At 35.0% G+C, this 21,524-nt stretch overlaps 1 protein-coding gene across 3 annotated transcripts in view; it reads left to right on the top strand.

Annotated features, from left to right (window-relative positions):
- ASCC3 (activating signal cointegrator 1 complex subunit 3) overlaps positions 1 to 21,524 on the top strand; it is a 280,258-nt gene that overhangs the window by 98,644 nt on the left and 160,090 nt on the right. For all 3 annotated transcript variants that reach the window (XM_032184137.1, XM_032184135.1, XM_032184136.1), the window contains exons 11-12: positions 6,234 to 6,398; positions 20,949 to 21,125. In XM_032184137.1, coding sequence (XP_032040028.1) covers positions 6,234 to 6,398; positions 20,949 to 21,125 — 342 coding nt within the window. The remainder of the gene's footprint in view (positions 1 to 6,233; positions 6,399 to 20,948; positions 21,126 to 21,524) is intronic.

Here is a 21,524-nt window from a genome sequence, read left to right as displayed (position 1 = left end):
TTGATGGGAAATACTTCCAATTTGTGCAAAGCATAACCCCAGTGTAGCAGCTTTCTATAGAGAACTGCAGAATATGATGCATTCCAATGCAAGGCTCGTCTGGGTGGATGTGTGTAACTGCATGCAGTTTTCTGCATCTCTGTTTGTGTGTGAGTGAAACTCTTGCAGTGAACATTATGCAAGGGCCAAGAAAAAGCACCATGATAAATAGTTACACCATGAATAGAGTAAACTGTGTAGTATGTCCATGCCCCGTGACCAAAAGCTGTCAGAAGATGAGGAGTCCTGGCTGTGACTGAAGAGAACATACTGTAGGATCAGATGCATATTTTTTCAAGTGTGGTGAGGTGGAGTTAAGGATGTGTGTGAAGGAGTGGGAGAAGAGAAACCAGTAAAGAGGTGAAAATGATAAAGATGAGGAAGCTATATTAGCTGAAATCTACAGAAGCAGATCTTTGAGAGAGTGTCTTTGAATACTGACAAAAAAGCAGCAGTGTCTAGACCAGAATTCTGTTGCTTCCCACCTATGTCTCCAGCACAATGATTCATCAAACTTATTACAGGCAGTAACATAGAAAGAGGATGGTTCTGTGCTTTCCGAAGCTTTTAGATCCTTAGACCTTTCATTTGGTTCATGCACTAGTCTTTGTCTGTAACTGTATCTACAAATGGAATGGACCATAAAAAAAGTGTCCTTCAACATCATCCAGGCACTCCTGAAAATAACTGGTTTTAGTAAGTTTTCTTCTTTTCTTCACGTGGAATGATGCTTTGCTTCATCACATGTAATTTCATTAAAAGAAAAATTTTTAATCTACAAGTGATGAAATAACCTGTAGTCATACCTAATTATTGCCTTATGCTGTTAAAAGGCAAACTCCTTAAATACATAACATTCATTTTCCGATGGAGCTTATCCCTTCAAGTTACTTCCAGTCTGTATTTTAGCTGTTTTCAATCTCTTTACCTCTGCTTAGCTTTGGCTGTGGTATCTTCATTCAGACTTTGTCATTCTATCAACAAAACAAATAATTCCATCAGTCTTTGCACAGGAGGTAGCCTCTGGAGTATATAGCTGCAGGCATCAGGTTATTTTCTAAAATAAGGCTTGTTTTTCTTTTTCATTTCCTGAGGATGCTGAAATAGTAAGAGGATTAATTAATAGCAAGTGGTACAAAAGGTACAAAGAAATGCTAAATAGCAGTTAATCCCAATGTTTGCTGTTAATCCCAGTGTTTGCTGTTTCTCTGAAAAATTCCCCAAAGGATGTCTTCCTCACCTCCTAGGAAAATTTCTACATGTGCACCACCTTGCCATCTCTAGCAGATCTTGCTGATGGTTCACATGATCCTATTAAAACATAAAAGTAAAGAAAAAAAATCAAACACTTTAAGTTACCATGATTCTCATGAGACACTTTATTAAAAGAATTACTGCTCATAAATTATTTCTAAACACAGATACAAAAAAAATTAAAACACAGAAGTGAACACCAATCTGAAGATGAGTCAAGCGTTTGGGAGGTGGAGCAACCAATATATTTGCTCAGGTGTAGTTGTAAGCGATTCTGTAAAAAGATATTTTTGGTTGTTCAACTTTGTTGCTTTTCTAATCAATGTTTTTAAGTCATCAATTACATTCGGTTTAGTTCTCTGGGATTTTACTGGGTAATTCTAGTGCAAAAAGAATTTCTGGGTAATTCTTTCTGGGATTATTTTACTGGGTAATTCTAGTACAAAAGCCTTTACTCGTAGTCATTTTGTAAAAAACAATTGAACAGAAAGCAGCAAGATCTGCTTTCTGAATGGGGCTGATTATGACAAACTGTTGTCAATCTTGTGTTCCTCTTGTTTGTCAGAATGTTTCATTTTTATTCTCAGGAATGCCCATTAAATCTCTGCTGTAAGAAATTAAAAATTTCTTTCTTTTATAGGCATTTCATCATTTCCTTCAAATGTCTTGTATTCAAATAGTAGTTGAAATGTTTATTGTGCATCACAAATAAAAACTATTTTTTTTAAAAAAGCACCTTTTAAAGAGAAATTACCAAAATTTTGACTTATAGGGTGTTTACTCATCATAGTACATGAATTTATATAAACCCATTTTCAGTCTCAAAATACAGGTTTTTATAAGGTCTAATAATGAAAAAATAAAATAAAATAATTTGTTTAGAATTTGCCATGCAAGCCTACTTTACTTACCTTCCAGAAGGGTTTGAACACATGTAAGGTAGACTATTTTGAGAATCCACTTTAAAAATAACAGAGCACAGAATTGAATTTACTAATCTGATGATTCACAACCATCTTTTTAATAATCAGAATGGTATTTTGTCCAAATATGAACACCATTCTTTCCTATCATCCCAGTTGATGCTCAGCCTGATATCCTAGTCAACTAGTTCTTCACAGAATCACAGAATTGCAGGGGTTGGAAGGGACCCCAAGAGATCATTGGGTCCAACCCCCGATATGTTTTTATACATTTTGGTTTGAAAATATTTGGCAGATAGGAAGAATAACCTAGATCTTTTGTAAGTGTTTTCTAAGCATTTATCATAGTAATTAGGAAGCTATCTGTATTTTTTTTCCTGAGTTTCAATTGTTGTATGCTTGAAAGGAACAAAAGGTCAGACAAGTGGCGGATGTGTTTGGAGGCTGAAGTAGCTAAAAGAGGGAAACCATTCTTGAAAATTTTCTTGAAGAACTTAAAAGCAGTGTTGTTTTTTTTTAGTATGGGAAATTGTAGTTAATATTTTATGTAGTTTGTTCTAAAATATTTTCATATGTGGATTGGACCTGTGGGAGTGTGAATCTGAGGGTATTAACATAGTTTTACTAGCCTCAAGGAGGGGCGCACAAATTACTCACACAGAAATCAGATACTAGTCACATGCAAGATCTGTTCAGGAAAATTTAAGAAGCAAGTGAAGAATTTAAAGGATTGCAAGTGAGCTATTGAAAAAGTAAACGTGCAGGCTGTGCCAGCTGTTAGAAATTAATGGAAGATCTTTTCCTCTCTATGAGACCATAGGCCTTTTCAGACTAAGAAAAACCCCATACAACAACATCAAACCCCATGCATTTTTCAAAATTTTCTGAAAATATGGTATGAAAACATAACTTCCTTTTATCATGAAGGCTGGCTTTTAAGGGGACTGAAGAGAAACTGCTAAAAATATTTTGCAAATTGTACAATTATAGAAAAGCGCATTTTCACAGTCACTTGAAAGTGTTTGTCAATTGAGGTTGAAGTTACCAGCTAGCATTGTCACCTTTGACTTTGTTTTTCAAAGTGAAGTAATTTGACTTTTTTTCTTTGAGTTCTTATGTGAACGTTACATAAAATAATACAGAGATACATCAAATCACCCTGAACCTAAACGAAATCATTTAGGTTGAAAGTTTAGTTTTAAACATGTTGTCTTTTCTTGTTACAGAAGTTAAATGAGTGACAGTTGTCACCTAAGAAGGCTTTTCTTTAATAAGCCAATTTTACTATTCCATGTTTTTTTAAGTAGAAAAAGTCAGTATGGAATCTTTATTAATAGACTTTATATTTAATTAATTTGATGTTAATATTAATTTGATTAATCCAAAAATCATTGGAAAAAGAGACTTAATGTGCAGAGAGAAATTTAAGTTGACAGCAAAAATATCGACAGTTAACCCATTTCTATTCACCCATACCCTAATAAAATAATAATAAAAAAAAGATTGAACTGTCTTGCATGAGTTCTAGTTCATTAAACAAATGCGACAGTTTATTTTCCATCTATTTTAATACTGAAAGAGGTGAAGTGGTGAAATAGCAATATAAATGAGCACACTTCTCAGTGTGCTGATAACTGAAGTCGAAGTATAAAAAAGAATATATTAAAAAGATATTTTAAGGTTTGGTTACTGGTTTCTTTCTCTGCCTCCAAACAGAAAGTTGAATCCTTTTGCTGAATCTAATTTTTGAGTTTATAACTTTGTAGATGAAATATATTATTTCTGAAAATTAATTACAAATATAAATGCCACCACAGCATTTAAAAGTAATTACAAGATAGATCATAATGCTGCTTTGTTTATTATTTTAATTGAAAAAATAATCTGTAGCTTTCTAACATTTGCTGGTAGTCAACATTTTCTTTTAGCTGATATTTTTAATTAGCGCCTTACATTTAAATTCAATTTAGAGTTTGAGACTACAAAGCTGATTTGTTTGGTTTTTTTTGGAGGATTTTCTTTCTCAACTGTAATTTTTATCTGCAAAATAGATATAAGAAGCGATCTTATTTTCTGGCAAAATATTCTCTGGAGATATCTGGTCTTACTAAATGAGACAGTATATCAAGTATAGCTTTAATTCAGGTCATTACTTCGCGTAACATTGCTGTTTTAAAGTAAGATCAAAGTAAAAGAGCTTTATAATGAATATTTAGTCATCACTTAGAAACAGAAAAATTAATGATATCAATTTAAATATATATTCTGATAACATGACTGGCATAAAAAACAACAGATCTCAACATTGGCAATTTAGTTTGAGCAAATTAACTAAGTAGCTTGCATTTGTAGTATTTCACACCTTAAAGTCTTAATATGCATTGCTAAATATATTTCCTCACTGTTTGCTAATTAATGTTCTGCAGAAGTACAGCTGCTAATTTTTTTTTTTTTTTTTGTGGTTGACATGGCTCATTTTAAAGTGATAACAGTTGCATCTGTAGTAGTGTTACAATTCGGTTCATAAATTATGGTCATACATTTTTACACCTACTATTTTGTAGGATTGCAAACACTTGAAAAATCTGTATTTGCTAGCAAAACACATGCGATAATGTTTTAAGGAAACATCCCCCACGTTCTCAGTGATATGACTTGGTCTTTCTTGCACTGAGTTTTAAATATTGCAGGACAGGAACATCTTTTTGGATAACATCACAAAGACAATGTCTTCAGAAGTGTTTCTTGGTAATTAGCAAAGACTAGGATTCTGAAAGTAAAATAATTGGACTGGGACAATATTGTGAGGCACTGCAGGGAAAAATACTTCTCTGAGGTGAATTAATAAATGTCAGGATATATCTTGTGATGAAAAGAGTATTCATAAACGCATGCTTTATAAAATATATATTTTAAAAATAATATTCTAAAAGAAACATTACTGGACAAAATGATTTCTAGTCTTCTGAAAACAAAATGAGTATCTTTCACATGAAAGAGGACTCAGAGCGCAGAGTGTAGCACAGAGAAGGCATGGGGGGTCTCCGCAAAGGGTACATAAATACCCTAAGGGAGAATGCTATGAGGCTGCATCCAGGCTCATCCAGGGCAAGAGGCAGTGAATACAAACAGAAATGCAGGAGGCTCCATCTGAACATCAGGAAACCCTTTGTACTTTGAAGGTGACCAAGCACTGGTACAGGTCACCAGGAGAGCTTGTGAAATCTCCTTTCTTGGAGATCTTCAAAAGCCATGGTCCTGGGCAACTTGCTCAGGGTGGCCCTGCTTGATCTGGGTGAGATGGACAAGACAGCCTCCAGAGGTCCCTTCCCACTTCAGCCATTCTGTAGTTATGAAGTCTGTCAATCTGGGTTCCAAAAAATTTAATGCAACTGATTTTTTTTTCTATTGCTTTCTAAAAGCTATTAATATTATTCTGATGGTACTTTCAGTAACTGAATGTTAAGATCAGAATAAATTATCTTTCTTTTTTTCAGATTTGTATAAGCAATTTACATAGAAGTTTTATAAGTCATTGTTAGCTTTCTGTCTCCTAGCCAGGGCCTTGAAGCGTTACTCAGAACCATTGTTTTTCTGGGAGGTCTTAGGTGTTTGCTGTAATCAGTTAGAAATATTTTACCACAAATACTTTTTAGAGGGACTTGAACGTTAAATGTCTTGCATGATTATGTAAGGAATTGATTCTGGACAAATAATATCTATTTGTTCTAATGTAGAAAATGTATACAAATGGCATACATTAGCTTGAAGTTATTTGGTGATAGTTCCATATATTTTTCCACACTGAAGCCTACTATTTTGATGTCCAGCACATGTAGAATGCAGGAGACTGTGTCTGCCTCAAATATACAGTGTAGGTAAAACTTAAAAAGGTAAAAGCTTTGTAAGTACTACATTGCCTTTACTCAACTGCAAATTAAAATATATTTTTTAATAAAGGTGAATTTGGATTTTTATTTATATATGCTTAATATGTCTTTTTTCCTGTGCTCATAGATGCTTGTAACTACTCCAGAGAAATGGGATGTAGTGACAAGGAAAAGTGTTGGTGATGTAGCCCTCTCTCAGCTGGTAAAACTCTTGATTCTTGATGAAGTTCATCTGCTGCATGAAGACAGAGGACCAGTACTTGAAAGCATAGTAGCACGTACTTTACGCCAGGTAAGAGCAAAAAATACCCCAAAACCTGTACTTGGAAATCAAAATGTTGAGATGGCTTATGTTTTATAGCTAATCTGTACTAAATATGAAGAAAAATATCTTTCTTCTACCTTCTCTGTTACATCAAATGTCAGATTCCTAGGATGCATGATTTATTACAGAGCTGTTTCTTAATGTTCAATTACTTACTGTACAAGTAACACTAAACTGGAACATTTTTAAACAAATAATAATCAGGATAGTGCTTAACATAACCAAAATCGAGTGTATTTTCTTACCAGCAATGCTGATTTTTATTGGCAGATTTCATATAAGAAAAATGTTCTGAATGAAGAACAGTGTCTAGAATCTAGGTGTCTAGAATCGTTTCAGCACTGCTAGAAAAATACTAAGTAATTAGTCCTTCAGCTTAATCAGTTTTTCTTTCTTACTCAATGCTTTAGCACTACTTTCTAAATACCAAGATTTGAAATGGCAAAAATAGAAAAGGAATAATTAAAAAAAAATCTTAAAATTTGTAAAAAAAAAAAAAAAAAAAAAAAAAAAAAAAGGATTTACAGTTGAGCAACAAGATTAGACTCTGGTTAGACATGCATTTACAAGAAAATTGAGAAGTGGAATCTAGAGATGAATAAAAGGGATAGAATTGGAATAAGTAAATCATTAGTTTCATAGAATGGTTTGAGTTGGAAGGGACTTTAAAGATTAGTTCCAATCCCCCTGCCACAGGCTGGGACACCTCCCACTACAGCAGGTTGCCCAAAGCCCCATCCAACCTGGCCTTCAACACTTCCAGGGATGGGGCACCTACAGCTTCTCTAGGCAGCCTATGCCAGTGCCTCACCATTTTTTCCTTATATGTAATATAAATCAACTCTCTTTTAGTTTAAAACTGTTACCCCTTTTCCTATCATTAAGCTCCATGATAAAGATGCCCTCTTCCATCTTTCTTTTAGGCCCACTTTCAGTATTAGAAACCTGCTCTAAGGTCTTGTCTTCTCCAGGATGAACAACTCTCTCAAACCTGTCTCCATAGGAGAGGTGCTCCAGGCCTTTGATCATCCTCATGACTCTCCTCTGGACTTGTTCTGACAGGTCCATGTCCTCCTTGTGCTGGGGGCCCCAGAGCTGAATGCAGAATAACTCTCCTAAAAGCAGAGTAGAGAGAGTGGAACTGACTCCCTTGACCTGCTGGTCTTCTTTGGATGTTCATGATTGGCTTTCTGGGCTGCAAGCACACACTTCCAGCTCTTGTCAAGCTTTTCCACTAGTGCTCCCAATGTATTGGTGAGGAGAGGATAGAGTGGCATTCTTTTTGTTTCTGTCAAAAACAAACAAACAAACAAACATAATGCAGGAGTATTTCAATACAAAGAATCTGTAACAAGTTAAAAATAAACACAATTGGTATTATTATGGCTGTGCTTGCAAGCATGTTAAATGTTTAAAACCTCTTAGCTTTCAAGATGCTTTTTTATCATGGTAAGGCTACACAAGCCTTGTTAAGTCCCTTCAGTAGGGTTCCTTGTGTGCTTTCTGAATCATTCCACCTCCTATAAGAACTGCATAAAATTAATGTCTGCTATGATCTAGCACAGTACATGTAAAGTTATTGTATAAAGAACAACCTACATGATAATTCTTTAGAAGAAGCTAAACTGGGAAAGAATTTCTTTATGTAGGGTGTGTATGTAGGCTCAGTGAAGTTTTCACTTCAAGGGCATGAAAGCTTAACCCATTTGGTATTGTATTTTCTTACTTAAATTGATTTGATTACCTTGTTTTCCTTAGGTGTCTTTAAAGTAAAGCATCTCAGATTTTAGCAGTGACCGTGACGGTCATTGTCTTCAAGTCAGATTGCAAGTAATATTGTTTTATGTTTCAGTGTGAAGTTTTATGAGACTTGTAAGATAGGTTTCAGCTGTTTGAAATAGATGTCTAGAGCCATTTTATCTGTGCTAGCTTATTCATCTTGGCCTCCTGCTTCTGCTTTATTTGGACGCAAATCTCCTACAGATCCTTTCCTTTTGTGTCTGTCAAGTCTGTGCAGATATCTTTAGGAATAAAATGATCTGAGGCAATTATGTCTTGGGTACTGAATCCTACCCTTAGCGCATTTATTGTAATATAGCAGTATCTTGGTTCAACACTCATTTAAAAAAATAGCTCTCTGGGGTGCTTTAATCTTTTAGGATTTCAAGGTTTGTTTTACCTACCAAGTTGGAGTTTAATTCATCTGGAATTGAAGCTACTCATTTGTAACTCTTCCTTAAGTGAAACAGTTGGAAAGAAAAACAAAATGAATTTTGATATTAACAATCTCACCACTTTTCTGAATAGCTTATTTTTTCTAGATTGATAAGAAAGTCAATGGTGAAGATCACTATGAATCTTTATAAGAAGATTTGCAAAAGTAGGTAGTTGAGAAGGAAAATTTACAGTATAAAAGTAAACTAAACAGTTAAACAAAACCCCAAAAATAATTATAGAAATATTCAAAGCTATGCAGCAGGAAACAATTCCAAACAAATATTCTGAATTACAAGCCTCTAAGAGAGCTTGGGGATAAGAAGCAGAAGGTGTTTCATAGAAGTTTTTTTTTACCATTTTAATATGGAAACAAGGAAATAATCAGAGACTTGGTCTAAAAAATGTTTTACTGCAACATCTGAGCCTGCAAGCATAGCACTGTGAATATTTCAATATACAACCAAAACTAGTTAGGTAATTATTGGAACTCCTATTAGGTGTCTAAAAAGATAACGTTAATTTTCTGATTACAGAAGTATTTCACTGGAGTTCAGTGCAAATACTAGTACAGATCTTTTAAATGCAAAAACATTCCACCTGATAAAGTTTTAATGATATTTTGTGAAGTAAAAATGTTGATTACATTTCTTTGGTACTGTTCCCTGCTCATAGTTCTGTTTTGTGCATTTCAATACAAATTCATAATCGACACTGGAACAGGAACTAAAGTTGGGATTTTCAGCCCATCTCTGGAGATGTCCTTCTGACTTCTGGTGATTTTATATAAAATATTAAGCTCCTCTCCAGAATGTAGTTCTAGAATGTATTTTTTGTTGGTAACTGTAGAATCATCATGCTTATTCAGTACTCTTGAAAACAGAAGGTAAGAATATGGAGGTAAGTTCTAAAATAAATACATTGACCACATAAATATCCTTATGTCAATTAAACTGCTGCAGTAATTGCCAAAATCAATTACATGATTTGTGTATTGGTTTAAAGCATCAGAGCTATTGACTATTTTCTTCATAATTTGTAGCGGAGGAATTCAGAAAGTGATTAAACTAGTTATTCAAAGAAAAACCCATTACAGATTATTAGTCACTAGATCAGACTGGTGGCTATAATAGCTGTGGGGCTATGCTAGCAGGTGTCATTGTCATTTTCCCTGGTTTTGTACTGTTAGTAGAACATCCCTTTTTTGGCTACTGTGGGAGACAGTGTACTGGGGTAGTTGGATTTTTGGTCTGACCTGGAACAGTCATTCTCTTATATAACTTCTAGGACAGAACTGTGATAACAGATTCAACTCCTTTGAATACTACTTCATTCTTTTTAATAAACCACTAATAGCTGTTCTAAAAATGGTGTGTACCTACATTTTCATCTGGATCATACTTCCCCTAGCTTGTATACGAGACAATGTTACGATTTCTATGTGTGTTAGGATCCATATTGCATGTACTGTTATATTTTGCACTGTTTGTTATCCTATCTTACAAGACAATAGAATACATCTTTTGTTTTCGTATGGAGTTATTCAAAGGTTATTTTTCTTAGATTGGGGATAATAGAAAAATACACTGTGTTTTGTTGTGGATTTTTTTTCAGCCTTTTTAAGAATCAGGCCTAATGTGAAGCTCTGGCATCACTGTGCCAGAAAATAATGCTTTGAGATATGTATTCATATACAACCATAGCCTTGCAAATACATTCTTAAAACAGGAACATCCTGATGCATTAGTAGGTCTGTCCTAATTTGCACCTCAGAATTTTCAAATTAGGACTGTACTTTCTTCCAGATGAACACTGAGTCACACCACTTACGGTAAGAGTTTAGTATGTGTTTTTTAACTTATGGCATTATTTTTAGAATCAGCTTTTAAAAAATCTAGAAGGACTGCATATATTGGAAGTTCCGACAGTCTTACAGCAGAGTGAACAGCATATTCGTGCATGTTTGCACTTTTCAGATTTTCAGAAATGTTTTTGTAAGTGATTTAAATTGACTTTGCAAAACATTTTGGTGGGAAAATTGCTTTGAGCTCTGTTACATATTGCAGGTATAACATCAAACAATTTCTTTGAATCCAATTTATAGCTTTGATGTTTAAAGTTTTAGTGTGGAGCATAATACAGATGTAAAAATGAAATGCTTAAACTTTTTAATCAAAATTTCCACAGTTCTATAATATCTACTAAGCTTATTAGTTTGAAAGAAAAAATGAACTGCATGACACTCAGTTCTTTTGTCATAATTATTCAGAGATGTTGATAACTTCTTTGCTGCTTATGAGACAAAAAAGCGTACCTGAATGCGTGAGTTGTGATACTTCCTCTCAACTCTGAAGCATAAATTAAATAAAAGAAAATATGTAGTGAAAGGTTTCACAGGTTTTGGGGAACCAAAGCTCATGTCTTAGGCACACAAATATTTCTCTGCCTTATATTTCAGTTTCAATATATTTATATCTTTGTATTAGATCAACCAAGTGTCTAGATGAATAGTGGGTGTGTAGCTGTGTTCCTGATGAAGTTTCCTAAATGAGTAGTATGGATTAAGTGTGCTGCAATGACATGGCATCTTACCTCATATGTTTTAAAGGGGAATATGCACTTCCTTTAAACAAAGTATTCAATTTGAATTGAATTTTACTGATGCTATTTAATGATCAATCTTATTTATTTATGAATCAGTAATATTAGAAATACAAAATTTCAAGCTGGTCAGAGGAATATTTTAGCATATTTCTCACCATCATAGTAAATGCAGAAAATAAATTCCTTAAATATTTTCTCATTCAAATATAAAATTGATGAATATCCAAAACAATATGCAGGATAACATCTCAAACAAACAGAAAATCCTGCTTTCTCTTTGTTTTTAACTTTCTTTTTAACACGTTATGACACAGTAAGAGTATAGAAAAAATAACAATAAGCAAACATCACCATCCTGCTGTAACTTCATGAATTTGCTTCCATGTTTATCAATTAAAAAAAAGTCAGCTTAGCTATACTTAGATATTTGCAAATGTTATTTTCAGCAACATCACAATTTAGAATGCAATAGCCATTTGAGACCGATAGAATAGATTACTTTTATGATTTTAATCTTGACCCAAATATTGCAAAATTAATGTATTTTCCTTTGGGATTTTGTGTGTGTGAGGGGGTTATTATTATTGTCTTGATTTGGTTTATTTTTTTTATTGCAAATTGACCAGTATTTTAAGGTGGACCTGTCTAGTCTTTCTTGTAGTCATCTCCTCAAGATGACACAGAAGTCTTTCTGCCTTTAAAATATGTGTGTGCATATATATATATATATATATATATATATAAAACTGTATTTCACTAGAATGAGAAATAAATGGTATCACCTATTCATATTTTTCTGCAGATAAGTTTTGAGTAGTTAAAAACAGATAAAAATCTAAAGGTTTCATAAATGCTTTCCCTAATCCTGCCCAACCGTTGTGCCCTTAAAGGGCACAGTTTTGCTTCTAGACTTAGTTTTCAGTTATCTCATCTTCTGAATAGCCACAAACTACACACAGTCTCCTTGGATATAGTGATGCTTTTCTGTCCTCTGGAAGATCAAGTGCAAGTTCCCACTGAGCCAAAGAAATTTTTGCTGACAGGAGGAGCCTTACATTTCATTCCACATTTATAATGTGAATGGTTGGATCTAGCACTTTTCTACCTGTTCTTCGCAACTTTGTCACACTGCCTACTACCCTTCTTTCTCCATCCCTAATTATCATTCTTTTTCTTCTCCTTTCCCCTGGCAGTTCTCATATTACCTTTCTGAGCCTTCCTTCCTAATAATGGTCTTTCCTCATGATGCCTTATTTAAGAAATTTTCCCTATGAGCTGTCATAAATTTTCCTGCTCTGGATGCATTTTCAATGTCTCTAGTTCTTTTTAGTTTCTAGTTCTTTCTTCTACCTCTTTTTTTGCCTCCTACTTTCCCTCTTGTGCCTCCTGACAATCAGAAGCAAACAAATTCAGAGGTCTCCCACACAAAGCCAAACGCTGGATTTTTATCTGCTTGGGACTTCTCATGTTCTTGGAATCCCATTCTTGATTAAGTAAATTTTGGTTGTTTTGTTTATTTTAAAGGAAGGCTGATAGCTAATGATCTAAGAACAGCTGATGAGGTCAGAGGAGGGAAGGTTCTTTTGTCTCCATATCTTGTCTCTAGCAGTAGCTGGCTGTAGTTCATTCAAGTGTTTTTGGAGACTAGAATGCATCAATAAATAATGGCATTGGCATTTGTTTGGTTATTCACATTTCATCTTCAGTGACTGCTTTATTCTTTTGTCCCCTTGATACTCCTTCTATCTGCCAATCAAGTTTTTCAGGATCTCCTTACCAAAACCTTGTTCTATAATGTTTTGTTCCCCACTTATGTTATTGTGGGGCTTTGTTCACTGAACTTTCTCATGTTTGCAGCTGCTTTTAGAACATGTCAACTAACTTGGGTATAGAACTTCTGTTAGTTTTGGTTGTGGCACATACAGAGGCTTAGCTCCTCCTTCCTGCTATTCAGTTCTGTCCTTTAAGAATTACATGCACTTTATTTGCTGACACATCATCTTCGGAGCCTGCATTTAGATGCTGGTTCATTAAGTCTTCAGACAGATACTTTAATAGTTGCTGCAGGATTCACTTGTTGTTATAAGAGTGTTTTTGGAAAATAGTTTCTTATTTAACAACTGAGGTGTATTTAAGAATGAGCTAAATTAAGATAAATTTAATTTGAAGAGGACTGATAACCTATATTTACCTTTATGGCTGACACACGTACCCATTATATTAATTCTACCAATCACCTCTTCTTATTCTTGTCACCAGTTATTTGTTTATTTACTGCATATCATGGATAAAATTATTAAGTAAAGTTGGGCATAGAAAGCAATTAGATGCATCCCTTTTTAATTGCTGTTTTTCAATTATAAGTTCTTTAAAAACCATCAGTTCATCAGATTGTCATAAAATTAATGCCTTACAGAATTCTAGATGTATATTGTTATGTTTTCTGGCAGCTTTGTAGCTGTGTAAGAATGACTTCTAAAAAACTATATATTTTTTTAAAAAACAAAACTTAATCTCCATTTGCTTGGAAATTGTTAGTGATCAGATATTTGAAGGAATCTGCAGAAGCTTTTCTATTACTTTGCATAGAAGTGGTCAGGCAGTCATTCTGCACAACACTTTTTATGATTGATAGTTGAACATTTTTCCATTTTCTTGGTATATCCATGGAGTTTAAAAGGTAATCATGACTGTCACACTCCTTGATAATACAATAAAGCAGTTAAACTGATTTGTAGAAGACTTCATATTTATTTTTTGTTTGTCTTTGGGGGAAAAAAACAGTATATGAAAAGGCATTTTGTCATTCAAGAAAAACTGAAACGGCACTGTGCAGGGCATAGAAATCTCTTAATAGGTATATTCAAAGTGTAATTCCTTCAGGCAAAGTATTGCGTACTTAATATTTAGCCAAGGTAAAATAATATGGCTTATAATAGTGCTTTCTGCATGGTTATGTTTTTTCAGTACCTCTAGATTTTTAAATATGTTCTGAGTGGAGAACTGTGATCACAGTATTCTCAGGGTTCATGGGAAGCAGAGTAAAACTCATTTATAAAATTACTTAACTAGATGGTTGCCTAGTAACATGTATTCTATGCGGAGTTGTAGATAACATCCTATGTAGAATCTTCAAAGCAGTATTAGTAGTTGCTTTTTTACTATGCACTTTTGATTTTGTAATTTTATCATTTTTATGTTACTGCTTTTTCCATTTTTTTTTTAGTTTTCCTAAAATGAGGAAATTACCACCTGTGTGGACTGATTGACTACTACTTAATGTACTTAACTACTACTTAATGAAAGCATTAAGCAATGAACAAAAAAATCAGAAAAAAAAAATAAAGTAAACATTAGTGAAACATTCTAACAAACCTTCTTGTTAGGCATTTTCAAGTGTCTTCAATTCTGTACAAAATTTCCTGTGAGAATTCCTCCCCCCCCCCCCCCCGTTTTTTTTTTTTTTGTAATGTGAAAATCGTAGATCTTGCAGGGGGCTGAGACTTGCAGGTGTCTTAGTGGGTATCTTACTGACTAATGTGTATCCTGTACCTAGTACTTCATTCTTACCAGAGTCATGCGGGAACCCAGGAACCTAAGTCATGAATCAATCTTCTTGCACATCTAGAGTTAACACTAAGAAATGTTTGTATCTAGTTTTCTGTACATCTTATCTTTAGTGGAGAGACATCCACTAAAGGGCATACAGACTGACTGTTGGAGTGTGTTGAAGTGATTCTGGGTCATGAAAATACCAGATTAATTTCTAACCAGAGTACAATTGCACAAAGATGAGAATATGTAAACTTGTATGCTTCACTTCTGTTCTCAAGCTGAACAATCAGGGATATGCTTTCCAGCTTGATTGTAATTAATTCTATGAATGTGATATTTTAATACATGGAAATGGGAAGATTGCTGAGATCACAAGTTCAGGAAAAATTTTAGAAGTCAGATAAGAGTATCTCTATGCATACCCTGCATGCTCTCAAGTGGTGGCTGTAATGTAATGAGATGATGTGCAAATCCACTAGGAAAATGAACCTGCTGTGATCAATCTACAGTCCAGACAGGCACTTCCCATACTTAATCCTTTATGGTTTACAGTGTAAACTCAAATGAGTGTGGAAATGGGTACCAGATAGCTATCTTCTGTTTATTTTTTCTGTATACATGGAATTTCATGGTGTGATAATAGCATTTTGCAAATGCGTATGGTGAACATGCTGTCAATTCTCCACATGCCACCATGAATGCTTCTGAATTAGATATACTAATTAGATATGTCAATTAAATGTAGTTATGGCAATTTTATTTCTTCCTTTAAGTGTAATATCAAATCAATAAAATACAGTAAAGCTTTCAAAGAACGTGATGTGTAAACACTGTGACGGTTCAGCTTTCCAAAGAAAGCCTTGTAAATTCTAATTGTTGCTCACACTTTTTTGTTCTAAGATAATTAAGCATGTGTAATGACTAAAACATCTGAAATTTTGTGCCAGTTGTGAAGAAAATTCACTTAGCTGAACCCCACCAGACAGTGATAGGGAATACAAACAGAAAACTTCATCATCCAAAATATCTTTTCAGTAACTTTTACTGCAGTTTCAGGAAACCACTATCTTATATAATAACCATCTAACTGGGTCTTCTAGGACTAAATAAGTGATCTGGCACATGAAAAATACTAATGTTGGAATGGACTATATTTACAAAGTGTCCTCTTGCACTTTGTATATGCACGTGCAAGATAAACAAAAAATTTTGATACTTGCTTTTACAGGAGAAGTCTGAGAAGTAGTTGGAAAATGTATGCACAGAGCTCTAAAAGCCATTATCAAAAATAAAATACTTGTAGTGCTTGGATAGATGAATAAGATAAGTAATTGAGACTCACTCATAATCACATAGGAAAATGTAAAAAAATAAACAATATGTGGTAGTTGCAGATTCAGGTAATTTTGTTTTTCTGACTTCTGAGTTTAGCACAGTTTTGGTCACTGCTGTTTGTATGTTGCCATGTATAATTAAAATAATAAAGAAAACTCAGTCTGTGTATGTATATGAGGATATACAGACACAGAGTTCTAGTTTATAGTTTAAGCATAAAATAGTTGGCAGAAATGTTATGATATATTTTTGCTTTTAGGATAAGCATACCTTGTTTTGCTTCTGAGGAAGATGGTGAAAAAATGATTATCTGGATGTCCTTGAAAGAAGTTAAATTGATGGAATGATTTAGAGGACTTTTATTGCACTTTGGAGCACTGAGTTATAGTCTTGCTTTTAATGAATCCTCTGTGATTATTTTCTGAATCTCTTTGGAGTCTAACAGTGCTGCTTCAACTTGAGAGTTATATAAGAAATACTTGAGGATGGGAATTTCATACAGAAGTTTGGCATTAATGAGGCAAGATTTTTTTCAAGCAAAATGTCCTTTTAGAGTTTTGTAGAGTTAGTATGTTTAAATGCTGACAACACGGGCTGGCAATTCTGAGACAGTTTTAAAACTCTTTGTTTTCTTACACTTCAACCACTGCTTCTTTCACCTGTTTTAGATAAGAAGTCTCACTTTTTCTCAGGCATATGTGGCAGTGGTTATCTTTAACATAGTAGTTAACAGTGACCTCTTTTAATAGTTATAGACATAAACTTACCTTTCCTGAAAAACAAACGAAAAACTTACAAACTTTACCAAACACTGTGAAGCAAATAATGATTGTTTATCAGGCTCCTACTTTATGTACATTATACACTATTGGAAATAAAAAGCTCAAAGTTCCATAATTAGGATGCTGAGAAATTGCTGCAAATTTATATTTTACTGTGTAATTTAGATGGGAAAAGCACCAAACTTCTTTTTGATATTTTTTTTTTTTTTACAGTTTGAATTAGCTTATTAGTAGTCTTTACAGTAACATCTTGTTAGTTTTCAGATTTAAATAGAGCAAAATACATTATTACCTGATTTCTTTATTGTTCTGACGTGATTTTTGTGGCTTAACATAAATAGAAAAATGATAGTCCAAATAATTTGCATGAAGTTCAACAAGGCCAAGTGCTGGGTCCTGCACCTGGGGCGCAATAACCCCAAGCAGAGCTACAGGCTGGGAGAGGAATGTTTGGAGAGCTGCCAGGCAGAGAAGGACCTGGGAGTGATGGTGGATAGTCAGCTGAATATGAGCCAGCAGTGTGCTCAGGTGGCCAAGAAGGCCAACGGCATCCTGGCTTGTATCAGGAACAGTGTGATCAGCAGGGCCAGGGAGGTGATCGTCCCCCTGTACTCAGCTCTGGTGAGGCCGCACCTCGAGTACTGTGTTCAGTTTTGGGCCCCTCGCTACAAGAAGGACATCGAGGTGCTTGAGCAGGTGCAGAGAAGGGCGACGAAGCTGGTGAGGGGCCTGGAGAACAAGTCCTATGAGGAGCGGCTGAGGGAGCTGGGCTTGTTCAGCCTGGAGAAGAGGAGGCTCAGGGGCGACCTTATCGCTCTCTATAGGTACCTCAAGGGATGCTGTAGCGAGGTGGGGGTTGGCCTGTTCTGCCACGTGCCTGGTGACAGGACGAGGGGGAATGGGCTTAGGTTGAGCCAGGGGAGTTTTAGGTTAGATGTTAGGAAGAACTTCTTCACTGAAAGGGTTGTGAGGCATTGGAACAGGCTGCCCAGGGAAGTGGTGGAGTCACCATCCCTGGAAGTCTTCAAAAGACGTTTAGATGTAGAGCTTAGGGACATGGTTTAGTGGGGACTGCTAGCGTTAGGTCAGAGGTTGGACTCGATGATCTTGAGGTCTCTTCCAACCTAGAAATTCTGTGATTCTGTGATTTGCAAATTTTACTTACTGAAAAAAAAGTATGTAGGCATTATATCCATAAGCACAAATATATGGACAGGTTTAATATAAAATGTGCTTTGTTTATAAGTGTGTTGTACATATTAGTAATTTTTATTGTTCTTGCTTGTGTTGATTGCTGCGGTTTTCAGGTGCAGTTATAATTCTGGGTTCTCCAGGTTTCAGCCTAGAGAAGAAAAGGCTCTGGGGAGACCTCATTGTGACCTTTCAATACTTAAAGGAGTCTTACAAAAAGATGGAGAAGGACTCTTTACTTGGGTTAATAATGATAGGACAAGGGGGAACGGTCTTAAACTAAAAGAGGTTAGATTTAGACTAGACATAAGGAAGGAATTCTTCACTGAGTAGTGAGGCACTGGAATAGGTTGCCCAGAGAAGCTGTGGATGCCCCATCCCTGGAAATGTGCAAGGCCAGGCTGGATGGGGCATTGGACAACCTGATCTAGTGGGTGGCATCCCTGCCCATGACAGGGGGCTGGAGTTAGGTGATCATTAAGGTCCCTTCCAACCTGAATAATCTGTTCCCTGACCACAAGGCCAGCTGCCAGATCGGTGAAGTTACGCAGTTTCTATTTACAAGGATTTTGAAAATGAAAAGTCTCAGTAAACTGTAACTGTTCTTCAGATGTTGTTATATTTTGAAAGAAAACTCTGAACAGTTAATTGGTGTAAAAATTCATAAGTCCATGGTTATTATGTAGAGTTCTTGTTAATTGTTTAAATACTGGAAATAATTTCCTACCATCCGATGGATCTGAGCACATTTTTCAGGCTCTTAGAAGATTTGAAATATATTAAATTTAGCAAAATCAAATATGTTTTGCAGATTAGAGTTTAGTTACACTTTCCGATTGAGGTACTTGATTATCAGGTGATAGTGAACAAAGTACAGTATAATTAAATATATCTGTGGTTACTGTATTTACAGTTCAAAAACCTGCAGAGGCATTAGACAAATTAGACATTTGTATGAGGTGTCCATGTCCAGACACTGCCAGGGGTTGGGGCTGTAGGGCTCTTCTTTGGCGAGAGGCAAGGGCTGCCCTGTACCAGTTCCAGACATTTCCAATGGCACCACCACAAGGCATGGCTGGGCCCTGCAGCTAAAATGGCGGCGCTCTGGGGTTAAAAAAAAAAGAAAAAAGAAAAACGGCTCCTAGCCATGAGGAGAGAGGAAAACTGTATGAGAAACAAACCTGTGAGACCCAAGATTCCTGTAGTCCATGGGGAGGCCAGGCTGGAGCATACAGAAAACCAAAAAAAAAAAAAGCCCCACGCTCCAAAACTGTATGATTGAGGATTACCCTTAGGTCATCAGAAAATCCAGCTATAAAAATATATCTAACAAATTATATTCTACTAATGCTTCTTTGTTAATGAACTTGCTTATCAACTTTCTTGAATGCTGGCTACAGATGTTAAGACTTGTGAAAATGAAATATCTTGTGTCTGTCCTCTCAGAATTTGAGTTTACATTTAAGAGTTTGTTGTACATGAGCTTTCCTCTGCAAAGCTGCACTTTTGTGTAAGTGAAGAAGTGTTGGTCAGTCAGCAGTTTTTCTGTGGTGTTTCGTTGCCTGCATCAACTGTCGGAACCTCCAGATTTTTACTATGTGATATGTCCATTATCAGCAACGCAGTGGTTTGCTTGGTTGTTATCTGTAGAGTTGGAGGGATAGGGTGGGGATGTTTTCATTTGGGTTTTGGTTTATGATTTTTGTGCACTTACTATTCCCCAGGTCTGTATTATGGTATCATTTGTTTTATCTTATTTACGAATGTTTTCCATATACTTTTTAATCATCTTTTTTTTTGAAAACTTCTTGTTCTTCTGTTTTAATTGCAACATGGGACTTCCTTTCACTTTAACTTGCATATCTTAGTCATTCAAAACCTGAATCTAAGTTTCACAGTGTTTTGAACAGGACTTAGCTGGGTAGAAGATAGCAACCTTACTCATAAGATGAGATGTTCGTGCATTTGCAACAAGTTGAGAACCTTGTTTGTGGCCTCAGTTATACTATGCACAAAAAGTCTTTAGATGAAAACTTCTGTATGTCTAAATAATTGCACTAGTAAGTAAGCTGTGAGCCAGCCTACAAAGTTCTTAATATTTCAGCAAGAAACGGGAAAATTCTTGCATTCTTTCCTCATTCAAATGTTTTAATTGCTTTCATTCTTTTTGAAAATTATCTGGAAATATATGCAATATGTAAACTTTTATATGAAACAGAGTATTTATATGTATAAAATAACCATTTCTGTTATAAAATGTAATACAAACAGGAAAAAAAAAGAATGATAGAAAAAATGTCTGTTAGTGTTATTGGTATCTTCAGTTCTGCAGAAGTACTGATACATACTGCAGAAATGCAGATAGTGATGAACCAGAATAGATTGCCTAAGAGAGTTGTGGAAATATCTAAGCACTAGCCATGATTGAGGAATGGCACAAATTACATTGTTTTTTATTTCAGAAGTGCGTGAATTCAACTAAAAAGAAATGATTCCAAATTATCTGTCCTAGTTTTGCCTGTAAATTTTACAATCCCTTCTTAACAAGCCAGTGTTACTGTTCTTGTTCCTCCACGTCAGTTAATGAATACTAACTTTTTGCAGGGTAAAAGAGATGAATAAGAAAGATTCAATGGAACTGTAGAGTGTTCTGGTTTCTTCAGTACAGGTTAATCACTAGCTCAAATCTATTGTTCACCTTTTTATATAATATTAAATGCTTCTTTCATGTTATTATTGAGTAAGGGAGGTTTTAAAACTCCTACTGTGCTTGATTTCTTCTACTGTAACACTTGGATTATTTACAGGGTTTTTTTTGTTTGTTTATTTTTTGTAGGTTGAGTCTACACAAAGTATGATCAGGATTTTGGGTCTTTCAGCTACATTACCCAATTATCTTGATGTTGCTACATTTCTACATGTTAATCCCTACATTGGACTGTTCTACTTCGATGGCCGTTTCCGACCTGTACCACTGGGACAAACCTTTATAGGAATTAAGACGACTAATAAGGTAAAGAATCAGGAAAAGCAAAGAAAGGATTGCTATTTGTTTTAATCATGCTTCACCTATGTATGTGTAGGGGGTACTGTTTTGTTTGTTTGTTTTATGCTACTGCTGTTTTATGAAGCATATTCTCTATAAAGATACAGTGAGAAATGCTTAAAGAATCCTGTTTCCTCAGTTTGCAGTCCCTGTAAATAGGCCTTACTGTGGCTGGGTACAATGGTATGTAGTTTTGCAATGCCTTCACTTTACTAATAAGTTTTGCTTTATTGGGGAAAAATCATCACCCTCAACTGCAGTCACTGTAGGACCTGATTATTCTGCCTTTCTCATTTGTTTTCCATTTGGCTAGAAACTTTACCAGTAAGAATGCCTGTGGAATAATCAATGGAATGTTGTAAGAAA

The sequence above is a fragment of the Aythya fuligula genome, chromosome 3, assembly GCF_009819795.1.
Source record: "Aythya fuligula isolate bAytFul2 chromosome 3, bAytFul2.pri, whole genome shotgun sequence".
In the NCBI taxonomy this organism is placed as follows: Eukaryota; Metazoa; Chordata; class Aves; order Anseriformes; family Anatidae; genus Aythya; species Aythya fuligula.
Note: the sequence above shows the minus strand (reverse complement) of the source record. Positions and strands in the feature narration are given on the sequence as shown.